At 36.1% G+C, this 22815-nt stretch overlaps 1 protein-coding gene across 3 annotated transcripts in view; it reads left to right on the top strand.

The window, feature by feature from the left end:
- The window catches only part of LOC106870382 (deformed epidermal autoregulatory factor 1 homolog), a 26532-nt gene extending 20486 nt beyond the window's left edge, over positions 1-6046 (top strand). For 2 of the 3 annotated variants that reach the window (XM_014916423.2, XM_014916422.2), the window contains exon 7: positions 3514-6046. In XM_014916423.2, the coding sequence (XP_014771909.1) occupies positions 3514-3768 (255 nt within the window). In that variant the 3' untranslated portion in view covers positions 3769-6046. The remainder of the gene's footprint in view (positions 1-3513) is intronic. The other variant, XM_014916424.2, reaches the window with a different exon arrangement.
- Positions 6047-22815: the final 16769 nt, after the last annotated feature.

Below are 22815 nucleotides of genomic sequence, written 5' to 3'. Positions count from 1 at the left end.
GCTAGCTACTTGATAAATTCTTGTAAAAGAATTCGTCCTATTATTGAATTTAAATATATTACCAGAATATATTCAGTGCTGAATTTATTCTGAGTAAGAGGCATATTTACCGAGATGCAATTCAAAATTCCCGCCACTTACATAGGGAAATAGCGATGAACAGTCGTCTATATGCTATGCTGGATACACGGTGTTCGTTTGGTATGTTGATTCACTGTTTATTTCTATTTTTCTTGACCATATTATACTGACGAGTAGAAGTTGTATAATACTACAATAACTACGAAATCATGATCTATAATTTAGTCCGTTTTTAAGGGGTTGGCTTTGAGAGTTGCATTTCCTCACATCCAGTAAAAATGTGCTTTTTATAGTAGTCTGACCTTAGAGTCCCTCATGGCGTGAGGCGTTATTGTATAGTAATGCCCTTATATAAATATATATATATATATATATATATATATATATATATATATAGATCTGTTTGTCTGTGTTTGTTTCCCCCACCAATGCTGGTGCTGGTGTGTTTACATTCCTGTAACTTAGTAGTTCAGCAAAAGGCTGATAGAAAATAAGTACCAAGCTTATAAAAAGTAAGTAGTGGGGTTGATGCATTCAACTAAAGATTCTTCAAGGCAATGCACACACACACACACACACATGATTGTGTGGTCAAGATGCTTGCTATTCAACTATTGGGAATATATATGTATGTATGGATTAATTTGATGATTCATTCAGTTATTACTTGGAGCTTCATACACTTAAGATTCATCTGCAGTTAATCAATGGTAAATGATTGAAGCTGAGTTCACAATGTATCAGCTAATCTGATTCTCATTGATCATAGGTGGGTCTTGGTGAACAAATGTCTAACTGATATTGCTAGCTAGACTTGTGTGGTTAAGGAAACAGCCTAGTACAGACCTCTAATTTTCAAGGGACAACTACTCTGCAATGCTTGTTAAACCTAATATCTGTGGAGCTTTGGAAAGTTTTGGATTTTTAAGCATGTAGAATCTTTCCAAAAAAAATTTTTCAAATGGCTGTAATTAGATTATATATCTGGTTAAGTGATATCATTTGCTGTTTTAATATCTGGAACTTTTCGGTTAGACAAGACCTGCAGTTTTGTGATCCATTTGACGGGAAGTAACTTTATTGACAATGCTCTGTGTTGGAGAGCAATCTGTTCCTTGGCTCCTGACTGCCCACATATTTTGATACAAGGATGTGGTGTTTCCTTTGTCCTTTAATCTAAAAGAGTGTAGATGTTGGTAATAGTGGTTTTTGAAAGTGCTTGATGTAAGTCTCATGGAATACTATCTATGGCTTTTACAAATGTTAAATATATATGCATAAGCTTTGAACAGAGTCTCTTGAGTTGGCTGGTAGTAGGTTTTCAGAAGTTAAAAGTTGCCTATTGAGATGAAGTATATGTGGCTAATGGTTTTGGTTGTGGTGTGTAATCTGGAAAGCAGTATTTCAAGTTAGGAATAGCTGACCATAATGAGTGTTGAATGGTAATTTTTGTGTATTGATATTCATGTGTGCATGCACACAAACAGACACAAATTTCATTTATACAGTACATTAATGTACTAACAGTTGGACAGTTTAATTATATATGTAGATTTTTATGTAGTGGTATAAAAAATTAGACTAAAATTCCGTTTACAAAGACCATAGAAATAGCAAATAGGGAAGCTAATTAATGCTGGCTTTGGAATCAGAATAAAATTATTTTGTGGTGGAAAAAATGAAGAGAGTTTTCATATTTTGACATCTCCTTAGAACTCCTTCACTGCCAAATTATTAGCCTGAAATTCATTAGCAGCACAAACAGTCAGTCAGATTATCTCTGTCTAAGAAGGAAGACTAACAAATAAACAAAAAGAAGGAAAGATTTCAATATCATTTGTTTGAACAATAGAAGTGGAGAACTTCTGAAAATAATAATGTTCTAAACATATCATTTATTGAGTTGAAAAAACTGCAAGAATTTAGGTAGATCTAGCCATATATCTTTCAATGGTTAATGTGACTGAAAGTATTTTGTGCAATTTTATTCTATGGATTCACTCCTAAGATGCTAATGTAATTGGTATTAGACACTGTAAACACAAACTCTGAGGTGTAAGAGAGTAACAAGCCCACTGAAACCAAGGAACAAAATGCTCTTTAATAACACATAGCATTGTTGATAAATCTACTTCTTTTACAAGTTCGCAGAACTTCAGGCTTTGCCTAACTGGAAAGTTCCAGATACTAAAATAGCAAGTGATGTCACTTAACACTTTTATTACCATTTGTGCAGGTGGCACATAAAATACACCATCTTGAGCGTGGCCATTGCCAGTACCGCCTGACTGGCTTTCGTGCGGGTGACACGTAAAAGCACCCACTACACTCTCTGAGTGGTTGGCGTTAGGAAGGGCATCCAACCGTAGAAACTCTGCCAAATCAGATTGGAGCCTGGTGTAGCCATCTGGTTTCACCAGTCTTCAGTCAAATCAGTCAAAGCGGACGTTAAACGACGGCGACGACGATATCTGTTGAAATACACTGCCTTTGTTACAGTTAATTCTGAAAATATAGAAAAATTTAGTATAAAATAACATTGTCATTATTGAGCTGCTGTTTGGAACATAAATTAACACGAAATTCTGACACAAGGTTTTAACCTAGATCCCTTTAAAATGGGAAATTTGTATCATAAAACCAGGGGCAATATTGAGCAAGATGGTATTAAAAGGGTTAAACAGATATGTAATCTACTTGCTGTTATAATAGCAAACCTACATATTCATTGTTTGCCATGCAACTACATTACCAATTACATGGGGAAGTGCCTGTTATTCCATCCTCTCCAAATTGAATATAATTTGTAAGTTATTTAGCAAGATAGACTTATCTACTAATCTCCAACATAGTGAAGGGTCCTACCTGAGTTTGATGTTTGTGACAATAAACAACACAATGAATTAAATTGTGAAATAACATCAATTTTATACCCTCAATTATATTGTAATTGTGAAGATGACCCACATTACGGCTCACTGCACAAATATTTGATTTTGAATTCAAATTTGGTTAGTCAACTCTGCTAGTCCTTCATATAGCAATATGTACCAGTAGTATGCTGATATTCTCTTCTTAGCTTTAGTTTTCGTATACCTCTACCTTAAAAAATGTTATCTGCTGCTTATTCAAAATGATATTTCTGTGTGCATCTATTTATCTATGTGCACACGCACATATATGTATATACTTATTTCCACCGTATATTAGCCTTATATGTGCACTTTTATGAGTTAGGAACTATTGAAACAAATACATTGTTAAATAATAATTTTTTACAGTTATTTCCTGTAAACACAGCTTTTTTTTACGTTGTTTGTACTTGTAAATAATAGTAATTTGTAAAGAAACTAAAGATACATTATATTTATCCAATTAAAATCCAGTACCATATCAAAACATGAATGCTGACTATGTTTTATTTTGTTTCAGGCATTACAAGCAGCAAGAATTGAAAACCAAATTAATCTTTCCCGTGCTGTTTTGGAATGTCAAGCACAAAAAGACATTGCTATTCAAAGTGCACTTGCTCAAGCACGAGCTGAAATGCAAGATAAAATTGACAGCGTAACTTTAGTTGCTGGGGATAAAGTTACATATGCTGTGACTTGGACACATCAAAATTCACAGGGTAACATGGACAGTATCATTGATGATGTAGAGGAGTTAGACAAGGAGAAAGATTGAAATAAATTATATGTGATTGTCATTTATTTAACAAACCCGGTTGCTCATGGTCATAAAATCTCTTTCTTTTCATCAGTTTTATTAATCAACTCTGTTGATTCCTCTTCTGGATATTTGATGTATATGCAATTATGTAACAACCATGTGCATGGGAATATGTAAGTTCAAGCATAATATACTATCATCAATATCCAAACATCTTAACATTTTTATTAGTATGTACGTTAAAACTCTTCTATTTTTTTTTCCCAGCTACAACATTTGATAAATATTTTCAAAGAATGGATTGATGATTGAGCTGTTGATGACTGATCAATATGGTCAAAAGTTCAAACTCTACTACAACTATTGTGTTACGTCCTTCCTAATTAAGGTACATAACTTTGCTTGATCTGGTTGGCCTGACTAACAAAAACAGGCTTCAGTCCTATTTCACAGTTGACGTGTTCAAGGTAACAAGAGTACCAGGCAATACGAAGTAGTTGTGTCAACAAAAAGCTTCAAACTAAGCATGGAAAAATGAATATGAAACTGTGAAAAGCATTTAAGTTTATTGTATCATATGGCAGGCTTTTATTTAAAATACTTCATCTAATTTTCCTTTTGATCATTATTTAAAAGTCTGAAGTAAAATTTTCTATCATTCCATATCTTTCTGTAATTTATTTTGTATTTCAAACTAGTATTAAGTCCAATAGTATTTATAAAAATAAGGCTGCTATTCAGTTTTCTGAGTATTCAACTATAAATATAACACCTTTTTTCTATAATTGTTGAGATAATCTTACTAATTTGAGTTTTCTTATAGACTACTAGAAGTGAGTAAACAACTGGTTTTCAATAGAACTTGCTTTCACATTGCATTTTATTACATTTCATAAGTTTTGTATCTTTAAAAAGAAATTCATGTCCGACAGAAAGGAACCATTCATTCCCCAGCTGAATCATTAATTAATATTAGGAACATCATCTAGTTGTGTTTAAAAGGAAACCACTTCTCCATCATCTGCAAATATACACATTTGATTAATCATCCCACGTATTGGTAAAAAAAAAAAGACAAACATGTAAAGCCATACATGAAAAAAAAAAATTCTCTTTATACATACATAAAAATTCATGTACCAATGAATGGGTTGTAGTGATATCTGCTGCAGACCTCACCTACAGATCTCTTGAACTCCTGTGTTATTTCAGAATGAAATTGATGCATTAAGTAATGGTTTTCTATATTTGTATATGTACATATGTTTTTTATTATTCAGTTGGATTGTTATTGACGTTAAATTATGTTGATAATTACCCCTCAATTGTTCAGATGTTTAAAGTAACTTGTCTCAAAACATTTTATGAAGAAGAAAAAATGAAATCAAACATCTTAACAGGACAGTGAAAAAATTTTACATTTTTGTCTCAGTCTAATGGAATTTACTTATTGCAGTCTGTAAAAACTTTCAAAATTGCATGTTTTATTTAATGTTTAACCATATTCTATTGTTTGTTTGATTTCATTCAACTCTCATTCTGACATTCAAATCATAATTTTTAACTTTGACTTTCATAACCGTTTTTTTCATACTCGCACAAATGGAATGACTTTCACAAATTTTATACAGTCTAGTATTATAATTACATTGTGGCTGTGAGGTTAAGGTGCTGAGACTACATACTACATGGTTGTGAGTTGAAACCTTGTTAGAGATATTTATTGTGTCCCTAAGCACATATGTGTCTCTGAGAACAGATATAACTCTTCACAGTTGCATGGTTTACTGATAGGAAGGTCAACTTGCTCCAAATTATGTAAATATCAGTTTGTAACATCATTCCATCTGCGCTAGAATTAAACTGGATGGTTTTTCTGTTTTCTTTTACTCATGAAAAAATAAAATTCTGTCACTTCTCAAATCACTAATAAAAATTATTCACTTTCAGGTTAACCTAAATATAGTTATATTGATAATAATGCTATGATAGTGACAAGGGCAGGTGGGATATACTTTATATGAAAGGTGCTGAGTTGGAAATTGAGACATTTTTTTTTACCTTCTGGATTCTTGTTTCAAAAAGAAGACAGTTTTTATGTCAAATTGTATTTTAAAAATGTATTGTGTGATTGGAGTTGAATGAAATGTTTTTGAATCTGTTATGTTTGTTGCATTATTTTATCTTTTGTGAAGTTAGTTTGGCATTTCAAAATATGTTCTTCAATCTGTATTACAAGAAATGATACTTTTACACAAAAAATCTATGCAATATTAAATTAAATCCTAAAATATTTATTGTAATATCTTCATATATCAATTCTTGTTTTAAGAATATGTTGGGTGCTTATATGTTTGTTTCATAAATATAGAAGGTAGTCAGACATGAATTATATTATTTTCTGTTTGAGAATTGTCATATTTGTGCTTTCCACATGACATTAGCAAAATAAGGGAAATAGATACAATCATATCTCGGTCATAACACATCACTTGTCTGCTCTTCCCACTTGATGCTCCTCCTACTTTTCACTGCTAAAGGAACATAAAACTTTCTTAATTAATTTTTGCAATTTTTAATGTTTTGTTTTAGCTGAAAAAGGAGAGGATGCTCTTAAAATTTTAGCAGGCTTTCAGAGGTAGTGAGATTTAATATTGTGGATGTTTTCAGCATGACCTATGCTGATTGATGTTCCTAAGTGGCAGGACGGACATAGATAAGAAGAATTGGGAAAACAGTACAGATTTGAATAGAGGGGGAGAGGAGAGAGTTTGCTTGGGTGATGATGGTATTCACAGGAGAATCTTTTTAAGTTGTAGCAGGGAAGAAACTGGGCCAATGGTTGGTTAATGGTATGTGAATCAGTAAATTTTTGTCAATGTGTAGAATTACTGTTTTTGTTGTTTAACCTAAAGTTGGCACTGATTGAGATGTACAATGAAAATTATTCCAGCCATCATTCTGTATCAAGAGCTACATTGCCTAATGCATCTTTGAGATGGGATGATGTGATTTAAGGGCATTTGTCTAACAGGATGAGTGATAGTACTATCAGTGCTCAAATATGTTCTAGTAAAGGAAATTTAGGCCATTTCTGCAAAGTAGTTTTAACATGTGAAATCACCTACTGTGGGATATCATCATTGATTGTGAATTCTAACTTTTGTTTGGGGTATAACTGTGTATGTAGTAATTGCTCATTGCGGTTGCTTCCCTTGTCAAAAGGTTTTCGACAACTCAGTTCATGGGAGTGGTGCAAGTTTAGGTTATATGCAGAAGGCTAATGCAGAGTAAGGGAGTTAATGTGCATAGAAGTGAGTATGTAATCGAAAGAAATATGGAATTGTTAAAATACAGAAGGAGTTGCAAGAGACATAACTAGATTTTGTGATAGAGATGTCTGATAAACTTTGAGTCCAAGATATAGATTAAGGCCATCAGTGAACAGTTTGCTGATGTCTTGGACAACCACATTGCTTTTGCTGGGACCTACAAATATGTAACATTGAAGAACAAGTCTATAATAGGTTGGTCTTTATTGAGAAAGGAGAGGCTCTTGGAGTGATAAAGAGGTGCTTGGTTGTTTCCATTACTTTTGAATGTTGGAAATGGGGTTCGCATTTTAAGGTATATGAAGAACTTATTATTTTCATAAATTGAGTTGATGCTTAGAAGGAGAAAGATTGAAGTGTCTGCGAAGGATAGAAACTATTTCTGGAGAACATTGTGCAAGAGCAGTGGTTATAGCAATTCCACTTGAACCTTGCAAACCTAGAAAAATGGATACTAAACTGATGAGAGCTAGAACTCTTGTGTATATATATTTGTCTTTATATAGAAGGGAAGCTAGGTGTTAGGTATACTTAGCTAGGGGAGAAACAGAAAAGAAAAGATTTGCACATGTTCTATGGCATGCAGATCAGGTGTTCAGTCTTGTTGGACAGAAGTGTATTTGAAATGCTTGTCTCCTTATCACTCATAGCTCTCCATCTTCCATCTCTCCATCACCTTTGCTGATCACATCATCTTCATCACTGCCCATTTGTCCTTCAGTAAACATATGTGTTTGCATTAAACCAGTCAGCCCTCTCTCGACACTCTCTAATTGTTGTATAGAAACAACTGTAAAGTTTCCATGAACAAATTCTATAGTTATGCAGTGCGTTTTACAATTTACCTCAACTTATAACGGCTGAAGTCTATATCATAGCTCAGCCTGCTGGAAATCACAGCCAAATCTCTCTTTCTCAAATCACACACTATTGTCTTTTGAAGGCTACATACTCCTCAAAAGATGGAATGGCAATGACTGGAATGTCTTTGGTCATAAATGTCCTTGGTCAAGTTTGAGTTAGGACAAAACATCAAGTACGATCTATGGATGTTTTCCCAATATTTCATAAAATGTTTTATACTTATGAGGTCTGATCAATAAGTATCTGAGCTGTTGCCATATGTTGTTGTTGGCACTCCGTCGCTTACGACGTCGAGGGTTCTAGTTGATCCAATCAACGGAACAGCCTGCTTGTGAAATTAACGTGCAAGTGGCTGAGCACTCCACAGACACGTGTACCCTTAACGTAGTTCTCGGAGATATTCAGCATGACACAGTGTGACAAGGTTGACCCTTTGAATTACAGGCACAACAGAAACAGGAAGTAAGAGTGAGAGAAAGTTGTGGTCAAAGAGTACAGCAGGGTTCGCCACCATCCCCTGCCGGAGCCTCGTGGAGCTTTAGGTGTTTTCGCTCAATAAACACTCACAGCGCCCGATCTGGGAATCGAAACCGCGAGTCCGCTGCCCTAACCACTGGGCCATTGCACCTCTGCTGTTGCCATAATAATGAAGCTAAAGCACGTATAGTGAAACCTCTTGGCACAGATTGACCTTCAACTCTGCTGTGCATGTACAGTTTTAATGTTCTAGCTCACTTCTGCTGTTTACAGCAGTGCTTGGAAGTAATGTGTGATTGTCGCATTGAACATGAGAGTGAAAGTTGTCATGGCGATATCTGCTCAGAGGCCTATGCAAAGTTGCAGAAAGTGTATGGAGAGGAGTGTATGAGCTGCACAGAAGTGTACAAGTAGTTCAGACGTTTCCAAGATAGCTGAAAAAATGTCAATAGTGACGAACATTCTGGGAGACCTGCAACTAACAGAACTGAGAAAAGCATTGCAACTGTGAGTTATCAGAGGATGTGCAGATTAGTTACAGTTCAGTTCAGTCCATTATCACTGAAGATTGGGTGTGAGAGACATGTCTGCCAAAATTGCTTTCAGCTAACCAAAATGACACTTTAGTTTCAGTTGCACAAAATCTTGATTGTGTCAAGAACAATGCAAACTTTGCATAGGCCTCTGAGCAGATATAGCCTAGCTTTTGGCAAAATTTGATGCAGATTCTCTGCTCAACTTTCTCTGTCATAGTCAATGCAATGAACACATGTTACTTCCAAGCACTGCTGTAAACAGCAGAAGTGAACTAGAACATTTAAACATTGTGCACATGCACAGCAGAGTTCAAGGTCAATCTGTGCAAAGCAGCTTTAACTTCGTTACTGTGACAACAGTCTGGATACTTATTGATCAGACCACGTATATCAGTCCTCAATTTTATCATCATTTTTGCATCCACTTTTCCATGCAGGCAGATTTTCTACAGCCAGATTGCCCTTTCTGTTGCCAACCCTCACCTGTTTCTAGGCAAGTAATATTTACCATGACCAGAAATTTTTCCACGGAAGTCTGGAATCAACATCACTTGTATGACAGTGATGCTTGTTTACAGCCATCATGTAATGTCAGGATAAGTGTGCACACATATATACATGTGTATAACTTGTTTTGCAAGTTACGTGGTGATTGTGCTGGTACCACATAAAAAGCATCCAATTCACACTAAAGTGGCTTGCATTTGGAAAGGCACCCAGCTATAAAAATCATGCCAAAACTGTCCTTGCCTGGTGCCATGTAAAAAGCACTCGGTCTTCTCTGCAGAGTGCCTGGTATTAGGAAGGGTATCCAGCCCTAAGAACTCTGCCAAAACACACAGTAGCCTGGGGTAGTTTCTACATGGCTGGCTCCTGTCAAACTGTCCAACTCATGCCTGGATGGAAGGTAGAGATTAAACAATGATGATTATATAGACTTCTTTTCAATATTCAGTAGAGTTCTTTCAGTTTCTGTCTACCAAATCCACTCAAGACACATGCCTAAGGTGCCATGAAGTAAGAGTGAATTCAAGACCACAGGGCTGGAAAGCAAGCTTCTTAATCACACATTCACTTATTTTTGTATCCTAATTTTTTTTACGTGCCGAAAAATCTGCATGCCTACACTTAATATATTAAATAAATATTTATGCACAAAATTTATATGCTTGAAGAAACAGGACAGTCACTAGATGCTCTCTGAAAAAAACGTGTATATAGTTATACTGGTGTAGTTTATATTGTCCTTCTATTTCTTGTAACTTAACAGAGTTGATAAAATAACTAACAAACTGAAATTGGCATTATGGTTGATATGATCCACTAAAGCCTCATAGGTAATGCTCCAGCATGACTGCAGTCTAATAACTGAAACCACATAATAAATCACTAATCCACTTCCTAAAAGGCATTGTTCTTCCACATAATATGACTGACAGTTTCCTATCTTCATATATTGCATATATGTTACTATGATTGCTAGTGTCAAAATTAGAATTCCCTCCCCTACCTTGCTAATTTATGAAGGTGAATAGTTTAATGCTGGCTTTTCAGCTGAAGAATCAAGATTTCAGTTCACAACTGGAGTCCACATGAACTATTAAAATTTATGTGCAACAAATTAGTAATACTTCTGCTATACACAAAATATTAAAAAAATCTTTTTTTTTATAGAATTCCTAATATCTAATCAAAAATATGATGGGACTTTTTAAAATATCAAATACTTTTTAGGGGCCAGCAGAGTACAATAGGAATCAAGGACCAAATTAAGAACCGCTGCTTTACATGACCACTTGACTTGCTAAAAATAGCAGCCAAATCTCAACTTGTATCTCAAAAGCTTTAAAAAAGATGGGGAGGGAAACACACTTGATACTGTAGTCTGAGATGAGCAGATGGGATGGTTTTGGCTGGAGCACCATTGGTCATCTGCTCAATCACAATTGATATAAGGCTAAATAACTACAAGTAACAATAATGCATCCTGATCAAGACATGAAAATACTGAACAGCTTAGTGACAGAATATATCCTTTTCTACTCTTGGCACAAGGCCCAAAATTTTGGGGGCTTATCGATTAGATCTACCCCAGGAAACAGCTGGTACTTAATTTATCAACCCCAAAAAGATGAAAGGCAAAGTCAACCTCAGCGGAATTTGAACTCAGAACATAAAAACAGACGAAATAACACTAAGCATTTCGCCCGGCATCCTAACGTTTCTGACAGCTTGCCACCTTTGGTGACAGAATATATCAAACTAGAAATAATGTATCTTAATGATCTCTGTAGAGCTGTTATTGAATGGAATGGCAATCTGTAGTGTTCATGACTTTTGTAAAGACAATAATGTTATGGACGTGAAATAACCACTACTAGGAATCAAAACAGTTTTGAACTTCCTCCTTTGGAAGCTTATTTTTCTCTAATGTGCTTGCTGTTATCAGACTAAACAGATTTCTCAAACCTTCTTTGTGGCAAACATTTCAATATGTGATTTGATTAAATATCTTAAGGAACTTGACTTTGTGAAAGATGGAAAAAGACATATAATTATTTTGTATTTAGGGACCCCCAAAGACATGGAGTGTATTTTAAGGTTTTCGCAAAAGTCAAATGGGAAATGGTAGGTTTAACTACTGAGCATGTAGTCAAGAATTTAAGGCCCTTGCTATTGTCATTAAATACGGCTAGATAAGGTAGATAACTCTGTTGGCTTCAGTTTATATGACGCGCTGTAACACGTCAATCACGATCATCGTTTTCGTGTTGTGCTTATATATTATCCCTACTGTTGCTAAATTACTTTTGTTATGTGGTTGGATATTTTTGTGAAAGATTCTAACAAGTAAAACGTGATTTTTTTTCAAACATTTATTGTTTAAGAGAAAAAGAAAACGTGCAATGAATTTAACATAATCTAAACCTAGTGATGACATGATAACCACTATAAATTTAATATTCTGTATACATTTTCATATTCAAGACAAACCGATCACTTGGGTTCTTCACAATAATAATGATAAAAAAATCATTTTTAAAATGGTTTTCTTTTGATAACAGAATGTGGACTATGCTGGGTATCATTTGATATTTAAAGAGAATTGAAATTTCTTAGATGTTTTTTATACTGTTTGGAGTGGTGTTAAAAATTAGAAGACAGTGCAGTTAATATAGTTGAAGTGTTAAGAATTTTAAGATAGTGTAGTTGATGTTTACAGGTATGTAAGAATTCTGTGACAATGCAATTAAAATCGTTAGTTGTTGTTTAGCTCCAGGTCATCTCTAACCAAGTAAACCTATGATAAAAGATGTTTCAGTTTTTATTATCCTCTTAAGTATCGCATATCAAGTACATTATGCAATATGTCCATCCTTAAAAAAAAAAAATACAGTGTGTTGAGATAAATTTTTATACTATTTCTTGCAAATTGTTCAGGCTCATTTGTTGGCTTAAATTTCAGAGATTAGTATTTGATAGGGGTTTATGCGAGTGGATACCAGAGAACTGCCTGAGTTGATAGGTTTGGGAGATCAGCCCAAGTATTATGAGTTTCATTAATTTTACTTTCTTCAGTTTACATGGCTGTCTGAAACAAATTAGTCTTTCCATGAAAGTTCTTTTTTTTTAATGTCTGAATTAGAAGAGGAAGGGCAGTGCTTATAATTTTTTCCAGAACCTCAGAGACTAATGAGAAAGAAAAAAAAAGGAGGAAGTTATCTTTAGACTGGAAATCTGACTTGAATGTTTGCATTCAAGTCAGATTTCCAGTCTAAAGTGGATTCTGCTAAAGGTACCTAAGGGTGAAATAGAGATGTTAATTAGGGTGGCAGAGCAAGTTTCCCCAAGAACAAGAAGAATCCTTCCTGTTGACATTCACACAATTTCTATATACCAAATTTCATTCACAAACCTTGGTTGAAGTCATCTACCCAAAAGGCCACACAGTTGGATTGAACCTAAAGCATGTTGCTGCAAAGCAAACTTCTTAATCCACTGACATGCCTCTGCCCATTGTCCTACCCAAAAGAACTGTTACTCTTCTGCTTAAAATTTAAGAAACCAGTTTCTTGAAACTTACATTCTCTGAAAGCATTAACTAATGTGAGAATTCAAGTGAAGTTGTTAGAATGAAGTATTACATGTGTCGTTTAATAAAGCAAATTTTTTTTTAAATGATACAGTTGAAAAGCACTCATGGAATAAATGCATCAAATTGAAATCCAATACAGTCTAACTGATCAGAAGAGTAGAGTCTAGTGTTGCAGAAAAGTGTCAGAATGAAGAACTGTACAAGTTTGTTTCAGTTGGCTCTCACCACACCTTCCTGGGTCCTCTACCACAGGTTCCCTCCATCTGTTTGCATGACCATACCAGCACAGTCTTCTCTCTTGCATGCATCTGACACCTCTTATATGCAATTTTCCTAAAACATTACATTCTGTTAAACATGCACTCTGATATTGCACATCCAGTGGAGTATGCTGGCTTCATTTCTTTCAAGCCTTCACATATCCTCTGCAGTTGCAGCCCATGCTTCACTGCCATGTAGCAGAGCTGCTTATACACAGGCATCATACAATAAACCTTTCATTCTGAGGAGAAGGCCCTTTTTTTTTTTACCAACAACAGTAATAAGGTCTTCAGCTTGCCTAGCTCATGTCAAACTGTCCAACTCATGCCAGCAGGGAAGATGGTTGTTAATGATGATGATGCTATTCACTTTTGCATCTTGTAAGGTTATCGTCAAACAAAATCATGCCTGCTAAAGTGTACTTTCAGTTTCAAAGGATTAACAGTCTTCTTAAATGTGTTCTAAATATAGCTTGAATAGTCTGCTATGCCATAATATGTTGGCTGATGTCTTTGAGAATAACTGCTACAATCAAAATTCCTATCTATAATTCCATGCATGATCCAGTTCACCAAAATAAATTATGGCTATCAAATTGACCACATCACAAGAAAGTATTGTAGAGTTCACAAATGAAGTTTTAATGAATCACATGAAACAATAAAATGGAAGTTTACTCATTAGTGGAGGCAGAATATTGTGGTTAGGGCTAAAGCAATGATAGCTTACCTGGATTATATTGAACTCACAAACTCACAAAAGTAGCAGAATGGTTATTATTTGTTGTGGTGAAATCCTGACACCCTTGTGGGATAGCAAGTCAACTGTCCTGAACCATATAAAGGTGCATGTGCACTGTCGGTGAAGCACAGTTTGTTGTGTGCAGGTGCTTTGTGAAGACAGTCATAGAGGTCGTTGAGAAGAGATATTGTTTGTTACATGTTGTTTCTGATTTATATTTGTATTGTTATAACCTTGTTATAAGCCCACGTTATAAAGTGGCATATACAGTGAGTTCAAAGAAGGACATAACAGTGGCGATAAAACATTTGAAGCTCTCAGTGGACGTTCTTAGCATGGAAGACCTTGCTATTATCATTAAATACTGCTAGATAAGGTAGATAACTCTGTTGGTTTCCATGGTTCAATTGCAGCGGCAACTACAACAACAACAACAGCAGCAGCAACAGTTGCAACGGCAACTACAACAACAACAAAATCAACAGTTGTTGCAATTATTGTTGCAGTCAAAAAACACTTTGGTGTATGCCGGTGCTTTCTGAAGACAGTTGTAGAAGTTGTTGAGAAGAGATATTATTTGTTACGTGTTGTTTCTGATTTATATTTGTATTGTTATAACCTTGTTATAAGTCCATGTTATAAAGTGGCATATACAGTGAGTTCAAAGAAGGACATAACAGTGTCAATGAGACACAAAATTAATGAATAGATTAATCACAAACGGCAGGTCATGGGTGGATGTTATTTATCTCCACATGACCAAAGCCTTTAATCTTGCACCACACAAATGACTTATAGTAAAGCTCTGCAGTGGGCATGATGATCAATCTTTATGACTGGTTAGTTGTGCATTCTTCATTGAAAAGAAATAGTCACTCATCATTATCATCACCATCATTTAATGTCTGTTGTTCATACTGGCATGGATTGGTCGGTTTGACCAGGGCTGGTAAGCTAAGGGGCTGCACCAGACTCCAGTCTGATTTGGCATGGTTTCTACAGCTGGATGCTTTTCCTAACACCAATTACCCCAAGAGTGTAATGGGTGCTTTTATATGTCACCAGCACGGGTGCCAGTTGCATGACACAAGTATCTGCCATGACTATGATTTCACTTGGCTTGATGGGGCTTCTTCTCAAGAACAGCATATTGCCCGAAGGTTTTGATCATTTGTCATTGCCTCCATAAGACCCAATGCTCAAAAGGTGCTCTTTATGTCCCACTAGCACGGATACCAGTTACGTGACAGCAGCATTGGCCACATTGCCTCCATGAGGCCCAACACCCGAAAGGTGTTTTTTATGTGCACTGGCACATGTGTCAGTTGCCTCCATGAGACCCAACACTCAAAGGGTACTTTTTACATGCCACCAGCATGGGTGCCAGTTACATGAGACCAGCATCAGCCACTACTACAATTTCACTTGGCTTGACAGGTCTTCTCAAGCATGGCACATTACCAAAGGTCTCAGTCACTAATCATTGCTTCTGTGAGGCCCATGTTTAAAGATCATGCTTCACCACCTCATCCCATGTTTTCCTGGGTCTACCTCTTCTACAGGTTCCTTCCACAGTTAGAGATAAGCACTAGATTAATTACAATAACATTCATACTGGAATAACATCTGGTATCCTGCATGGATCTGTTTTTGGTTCCCTGTTATTTGTTGCATACATTAACAAAATAGATGGCAACTTGAAGCATGTTACTGTGTTAGAATATGTTGATGACAATAGGCTGTGCCTTGAAATAAAAAGAACAGATCCTATGTACTAAAGATCTTACCTGCAATCTGACATGGGCACAATGCAGCAATAAATTTCTAACTGACAACTCGAGCTAACTCTAGATAAGTACACCTCTATACATTTTTGGGAGAAAAAATTCAATTGGTAAATACCAGCTTTATGATATCTGCTGGTGAGCAAGACCTTGACATTATTGTCAACAATGATCTACACTGGACAAACCACATTTCTAAAATTGTAAAAAGACTGAAGGTATCTTAACATCACTCAGTTAGACATTTATCATGCACTTACCAGTTATCTATATAAAGCTATATATGGCTCTAACCCATCTATACAGTTTGCATCTCAAATCTGGAAACTCCATCTTGGCCAGAATATTGAACTACCAGAAGTTGTCCAAAGATTTACAACCAGATGAATGCCCTCTGTAAGTCACTTTATCTTCAATGTATTGCTTCTCTGGGCATTGGCACACTAAAGTTCAACATCTAGCAGCTGACTTGGTAGAAGCCAACAAGATTATTCACCATCTTTCCAACAACAGCTTTGACCACCTTTGTGAATTCAATACCTCTACCAATTGTGGATATGCATATAAAATTAAAAAAGAAACAGTGCAGCAACCATGACTTCTGGAAACATTTTTCATGTTCAGAATTGTTGCAGTGTGGAATAAACTACCCATGTCAATTGTTTGCTGTCAGGACTCTGCATCCTTCAAAAATTCCATGCCTCCTGACATGCCTCTGCACCCTTTCTTCTCTATGAGTCTTTTAATGTTCCTTTTTCTGTCTTCTACTGTTTTATTTTGTGTACTATAAATGTATTCTTTTAGCTTTCATTACAGTCTTTCTTCATCTGACTTATGACTGCTTTATTTCCTAATTTTTAACCCCTTTTTATGATGAGTTGTAGTCTAGTGCAGGGGTTTTCAAACTTTTTGACTTGCGGACCCCTTTATATTTCAGGCTTTACCTTAGGGACCCCCTTATAAACGCTTATGAAATTTATACACAAATATTTGCTTAAAATAACATATATTTTTACATTTATTTATTTAACAGTATTTAACAAATAGGTTTATTGTCAATTAAAAGACTTTGATTAAAAAAACATATATAAAATCAAATTGCCCATAAAAAGTATTTGCTGTCTATGGACCCCCTGTCTTGTCCTTGCGGACCCCCTGTGGTCCGCGGACCACAGTTTGAAAACCCCTGGTCTAGTACACCACAAATGAAGACTCAATGGTTAAAGTACTGGCCTTACACACTGTGAGTTTGATTCCTGGACTGAGCTGTCTGTTGTTTTCTTGAGTAGGACACTTTATTTCATGTTGCTCCAGTTCACTCAGCTGTAGAAATGAATAGCAACATCAGTGCTGCCAAGGAGAGGGGAGACTGGTATGTATGGGCAACTGCTGGTCTTCCACAAACAATTTTGCATGGACTTGTGCCTTGGTGGTGAACTTTCTTTGTGCAATTCTATGGTTATTCATGACTGAAGAGGGTCTCTACCCTTAACCCTAGTGCACCTCAGTATTGTATACAATTAGTCATTATTTTTAGATGACATTGAATTGCTTTTGTTGTTGTTGTCTTTGCTGCTAGTATGTTTTGCTTGTTGTTGCTGTTGCTTGGCTGCAGGTCATCTCTGCTCAAGCAGATGTATGATCAAAGGCTTGCAATATCAGATTGTATTATTTTAATTCAGTCCATTCAGTCCAATCTGCTGGGTGGTTGGTGTCAGGAAGGGCATCCAGCCGTAAAACAATGCCAAAACAAACACAGAAGTCTGGTGTAGTCTTCTGCCTGCCCAGCTCCTGTCAAACCATCCAACCCATGCCAGCATGGAAGGTGGACATTAAACGATGTTGATGATGATGTAATGCCTTTAGCTTTACATTAACCAATCTATCTTTCCTTTCTATTTTTTTAAGATGGTAGAATGTAATTTGAGATTGATTCAGCAGCTAGAAATTCTCAAGCTGGCTGACACTAATGGGATTTTGTGCTTTCTGTTACTCTTAGCCTCTTAGTTTCTCCAACTCCTTATGAAGTAGGTAGCGGGTAGGGACCTCAGTCATGACAACAGAGTGTGATCGTCCCGCCTTATACCAGTCCCATGCTCATCTGACTGTGGCTGACTGTACTTGGAGTAGGTTCCTATCCTAGGTTATGAACCCCATCCCTCAGCTTCAAAATCCTGGATTGGTATCCAACACAGCTAATCCTAGATCTGTAATTTGCATTGAGAAAGGAGGAAGATTGAAAATTAAGGTGAGCAACTTCGTTTTCAGTATTCAAATTGCTATGTTTTGGGTTCAGGCTTTTATCTCCAGTTAAACTGAAGTCACAGTGGTGAAGTCACAAGTTGGTTGCTTAGTATGTGGTTTCTGAGAAGGTTGGAGATGTATGGTTGGTGGAAATGCTGACATTCACAAGAAGCAATGGTAAGTAGAAGCTAATTAGTATGTGTGTCAAAAGGGTTCAAGTGAGGAAATAAAGCAGTCATAAGTCAGATGTAGAAAAACTGCAATGAAAGCTAAAAGTATACATTTATAGCACACAAAATGTTGTTGTTGGCACTCCGTCGCTTATGACGTCGAGGGTTCCAGTTGATCCGATCAACAGAACAGCCTGCTCGTGAAATTAACGTGCAAGTGGCTGAGCAATCCACAGACACGTGTACCCTTAACGTAGTTCTCGGGGATATTCAGCATGACACAGTGTGACAAGGTTGACCCTTTGAATTACAGGCACAACAGAAACAGGAAGTAAGAGTGAGAGAAAGTTGTGGTGGAAGAGTACAGCAGGGTTCGCCACCATCCCCTGCCGGAGACTCATAGAGCTTTAGGTGTTTTTGCTCAATAAACACTCACAACACCCGGTCTGGGAACCGAAACCGCGATCCTATGACCGTGAGTCTGCTGCCCTAACCACTGGACCATTGCGCCTCCACAGCACACAAAATAAAACAGTAGAAAACAGATGTGTGTATGTGTGTGCACATGCATGTTGTTAATCAGCATAAGTATGAATTTATCCTTTCCTCGTGACATATTTAACAACCACATGATGGTGCCACATAAAACACACCCATGGTTGACATTAGGAAGGGCATCTTGCCATAGAAACCAAGCCAAAACAAACTATGGAACTTGGTGCAGCCCCTGGCCTTGTCAATTCCTGTCAAGCTGTCCAGCCCACACCAGCTTGGAAAATGTTGCTGCTGCTGCTGCTGCTGTTGTTGTTGTTGTTGTTGTTGTTGATGATGATGTCATATTTCCTTTTGATTATTCGTTGATGTAACACAGACCATCAAGGAAGTTTTTACAAGTCACTGACCTAACCTTTAACAATAGTGTATTGTATTATTAACACCAAACCACAGAGTGTTGTATTGTCAAAGGTTTTCTTTAGCTTGAAAAATGCAAAATAGAATTGTTTATGCTTAGCTAAGAAATACTTTCTGATTATCCTCTTAGAGTGTGGCATATATGGTTCCATCTGTATCTTTTATCTTTTACTTGTTTCAGTCATTGGACTGTGACCATGCTGGGGTGCCACTTTGATGGGTTTAGTCAAACAAATCAACCGCAGTACTCATTTTTAAGTCTGGTACTTATTCTGTCAGTCTCTTTTGCTGAACTGCTACATTATAGGATGTAAACAAACTAACACTGGCTGTCAAGCTGTGGGTAGGAGAGACGAACACAAAGATACACACATACACATATAATTGTGTGTGTGTATACATATATATGTGTGTGTGTGTGTATCTTTGTGTCCATACACACATGCACACACACACACACACATATAGATGATGGGCTTCCACAGTTTCCATCTACCAAATTTACTCACAAGGCATTTGCCAGTTAAGGACTATAGTAAAAGACACTTGTCCAAGGTGCCATGCAGTAGGGATTGAACCTGAAACTACATAGTTGCAAAGTGAGCTTCTTAACCACAAAGCCATGCCTGTGCCTAAACTACAATCCAAACTAACCCTATCTTGCATTAACTTTTCTCTGACTTTCTCTTAACACTTGCAGACTGGCTCCCATGCAGGTGGCACGTAAAAAACACCTTTTTGAGCATGGCCGTTGCTAGTACCGTGTGACTGGCCCTCATGCCGATGGCACGTAAAAGCACCCACTACACTCTTGGAGTGGTTAGCGTTAGGAAGGGCATCTAGCTGTAGAAACTCTGCCAGATCAGATTGGAGCCTGGTGCAACCTTCTGGCTTGCCAGTCCTCAGTCAAATCGTCCAACCCATGCTAGCATGGAAGCCGGACGTTAAACGATAATGATGATGATGATGATGATGACTATTTTTCAGTGCATTATTGACTGTAAAAGTCAATAATGATTAACTATGAGTCAATTGTTGGAAACAGCAGCCCAAACCCCTGAAAATCACACTACACAATCTTAAAAAAGTGGCAAAAGTATTAGACAAGGTAGCATTAGATACCTCTAAAATTATGGGATGGTCATGGCTGGAATGTCAGGATTAGCCAGTAACAACATATTGATTAATTATAAGCTGATGAAAAAGCCTGTATGTGACTGTTTAATGTGCTAGAAATGACTGCTAAATCTCCTTTAACCCTTTAGCATTTAAACTGACCATATCCAGCCAAAATATTCTACCTGTTTTATGCTCAAACTGGCCAGGTCTGACCTCTCACACAAAATCCTACAATATCATTCTAAAAATTAATGGTTAGCCCATCAATATCTGAAAGCTACAAGTTTATGCATGATTAATTCAAAACAGTGTGAATAAATAAATATTACTTTTGACAGAATAATGTCCCAGAACCCCCTAAAAAGATATTTAGAATGCCTTTGATCATAAGTATGCTCAATCAATAATTAGTATTGTAGGGATATAACTTAATACTTTTCATAATCCAGAAAATATTCCTGATAGATTTACAGCCTTTTTATTGTTTTGGTTGTCTCACAATCTGTTGTTGTTCTTGTTGTTGGCACTCCGTCGCTTACGACGTCGAGGGTTCCAGTTGATCCGATCAACGGAACAGCCTGCTCGTGAAATTAACGTGCAAGTGGCTGAGCACTCCACAGACACGTGTACCCTTAACGTAGTTCTTGGGGATATTCAGCGTGACACAGGGTGACAAGGCTGACCCTTTGAATTACAGGCACAACAGAAACAGGAAGTAAGAGTGAGAGAAAGTTGTGGTGAAAGAGTACAGCAGGGTTCGCCATCATCTCCTGCCGGAGCCTTGTGGAGCTTTAGGTGTTTTCGCTCAATAAACACTCACAATGCCTGGTATGGGAATCGAAACTACGATCCTATGACCGCGAGTCCACTGCCCTAACCACTGGGCCATTGCGCCTCCACAAGTCTCACAGTCTATGCTTGTATTAATCAAAGAAAGCAACCAGATCAACTGAGAAGCCTCTCTGTAAAAGAGCTGCTGCAGTGTAGAGATGATGTTCATACAGTCAGACAGTCATTTTCATGCTGATACAATAAATATACTCCAATCCATATTGTTGACCATAGAAAATGTCATAACCTCAAATGTACAAAATATGGAATCAAATATGCACAAACATACAAACACGCATGTGCATATGGGTATACACACACACACACACATACACACACCCACATACACACGCACATTTAAATATATGTGTGTAGGTATTTGTAAACCTCACCAAAAAAATAATCTCAGAAGTCATATAATCATAGGGTACAAATTTTATTTGAATGGAAAGAGTTAAATGCAAGTGTCTCTCAGCAATTCAAGAGAAAAAGAAGATATGCAATTAACTGCAATGAAAATCAACACCAAGTTCCATACAGGCCTAGTGTTTTTGTTTACTTTTTTTCTATTTCTTTTTGTTTATCTTTTTCTTTTCATTTTTCTTTTTCTTTACTTTCTTTTTGTTTTTTGGTTTCAGTACTCTTCTTTTGATATATACTTAATATTCATTCCTGCTCAAGTATCCATTTTTATGGTACTTACTATTCACTTTATGAAGCCTGCAAAAATGTAGTTTAATTTCCAATGACAAGATAAATTGGTATAATTTTTAGTTGAAATTTTGTTCATTCTTTTGTTATCCTAGATTCCGTAATTGTGAAAAAGTCTCAATTTAGGTTTCTTTTTATGCTTTTATTTATTTTTTTCCTGTATGCAAATATTTTAATGCATAATTTGTTCAGGGAATGAAAGTACATGTGAATTTAAATTCTCATAGTCTTAAAAAAAAAATATCCAATTTCACTTATTATTGTAAATTCCATCACCAAAAGTTGGAAGAAGTTTTAGTAATTTTAATGCTTAAATGTTGAAATATTTGTAGCAAATATTTTAAAATTCTTTTTCAATTAATTATTTTGGTTTCAGTGAGTTAAGCGCCATATTTCTTGCTAAGGAAATCTATATAAGAATTGATTTTTCTCGTTTGCACATTAATTAATTTTAATAAGTTACATACAAATTTACAAATGGAATTTTCTTTCTATGAAGTATAAAATCATTTCCAAAAAGGAATCATTTTCCTTGGAATATATTTGATAGAAGCAATTACAATGGTGTTTCCCATAACAACTTTCATAAATATTCTGCCTCAAATGATAGCAAAAAAGCGAATCCATAATATTTGTTTTCATCAGCATATTGAATTACGATCGTCATGGTTACTTCTTACAGTGAAACAAACATGTAGTTGTGGTATTAGAAAAAAGTTTTGGCAAAATTTTAATGAAAATATAGCAAGTAGTGTCATTTATTTTTCAAATGAAAATTGACCATACAAACCAACCCTCCAGTTCCCCAATATATATATATATATATATATATATATATTATCCAAAGTGTACAGTATTATATATTCATCATGGCTGATCTTACCAATCGGTTTCACACTAGGGGTACAATGGAGTGCTAGGTAACAATCCGGTTATATAACCCTACGCTCATCAGAGGTCGCCGATATGAAATGAAATACCTAT

Source organism: Octopus bimaculoides, chromosome 2, assembly GCF_001194135.2.
Source record: "Octopus bimaculoides isolate UCB-OBI-ISO-001 chromosome 2, ASM119413v2, whole genome shotgun sequence".
Lineage (NCBI taxonomy): Eukaryota > Metazoa > Mollusca > Cephalopoda > Octopoda > Octopodidae > Octopus > Octopus bimaculoides.
This window is presented reverse-complemented; position numbering and strand designations above follow the sequence as displayed.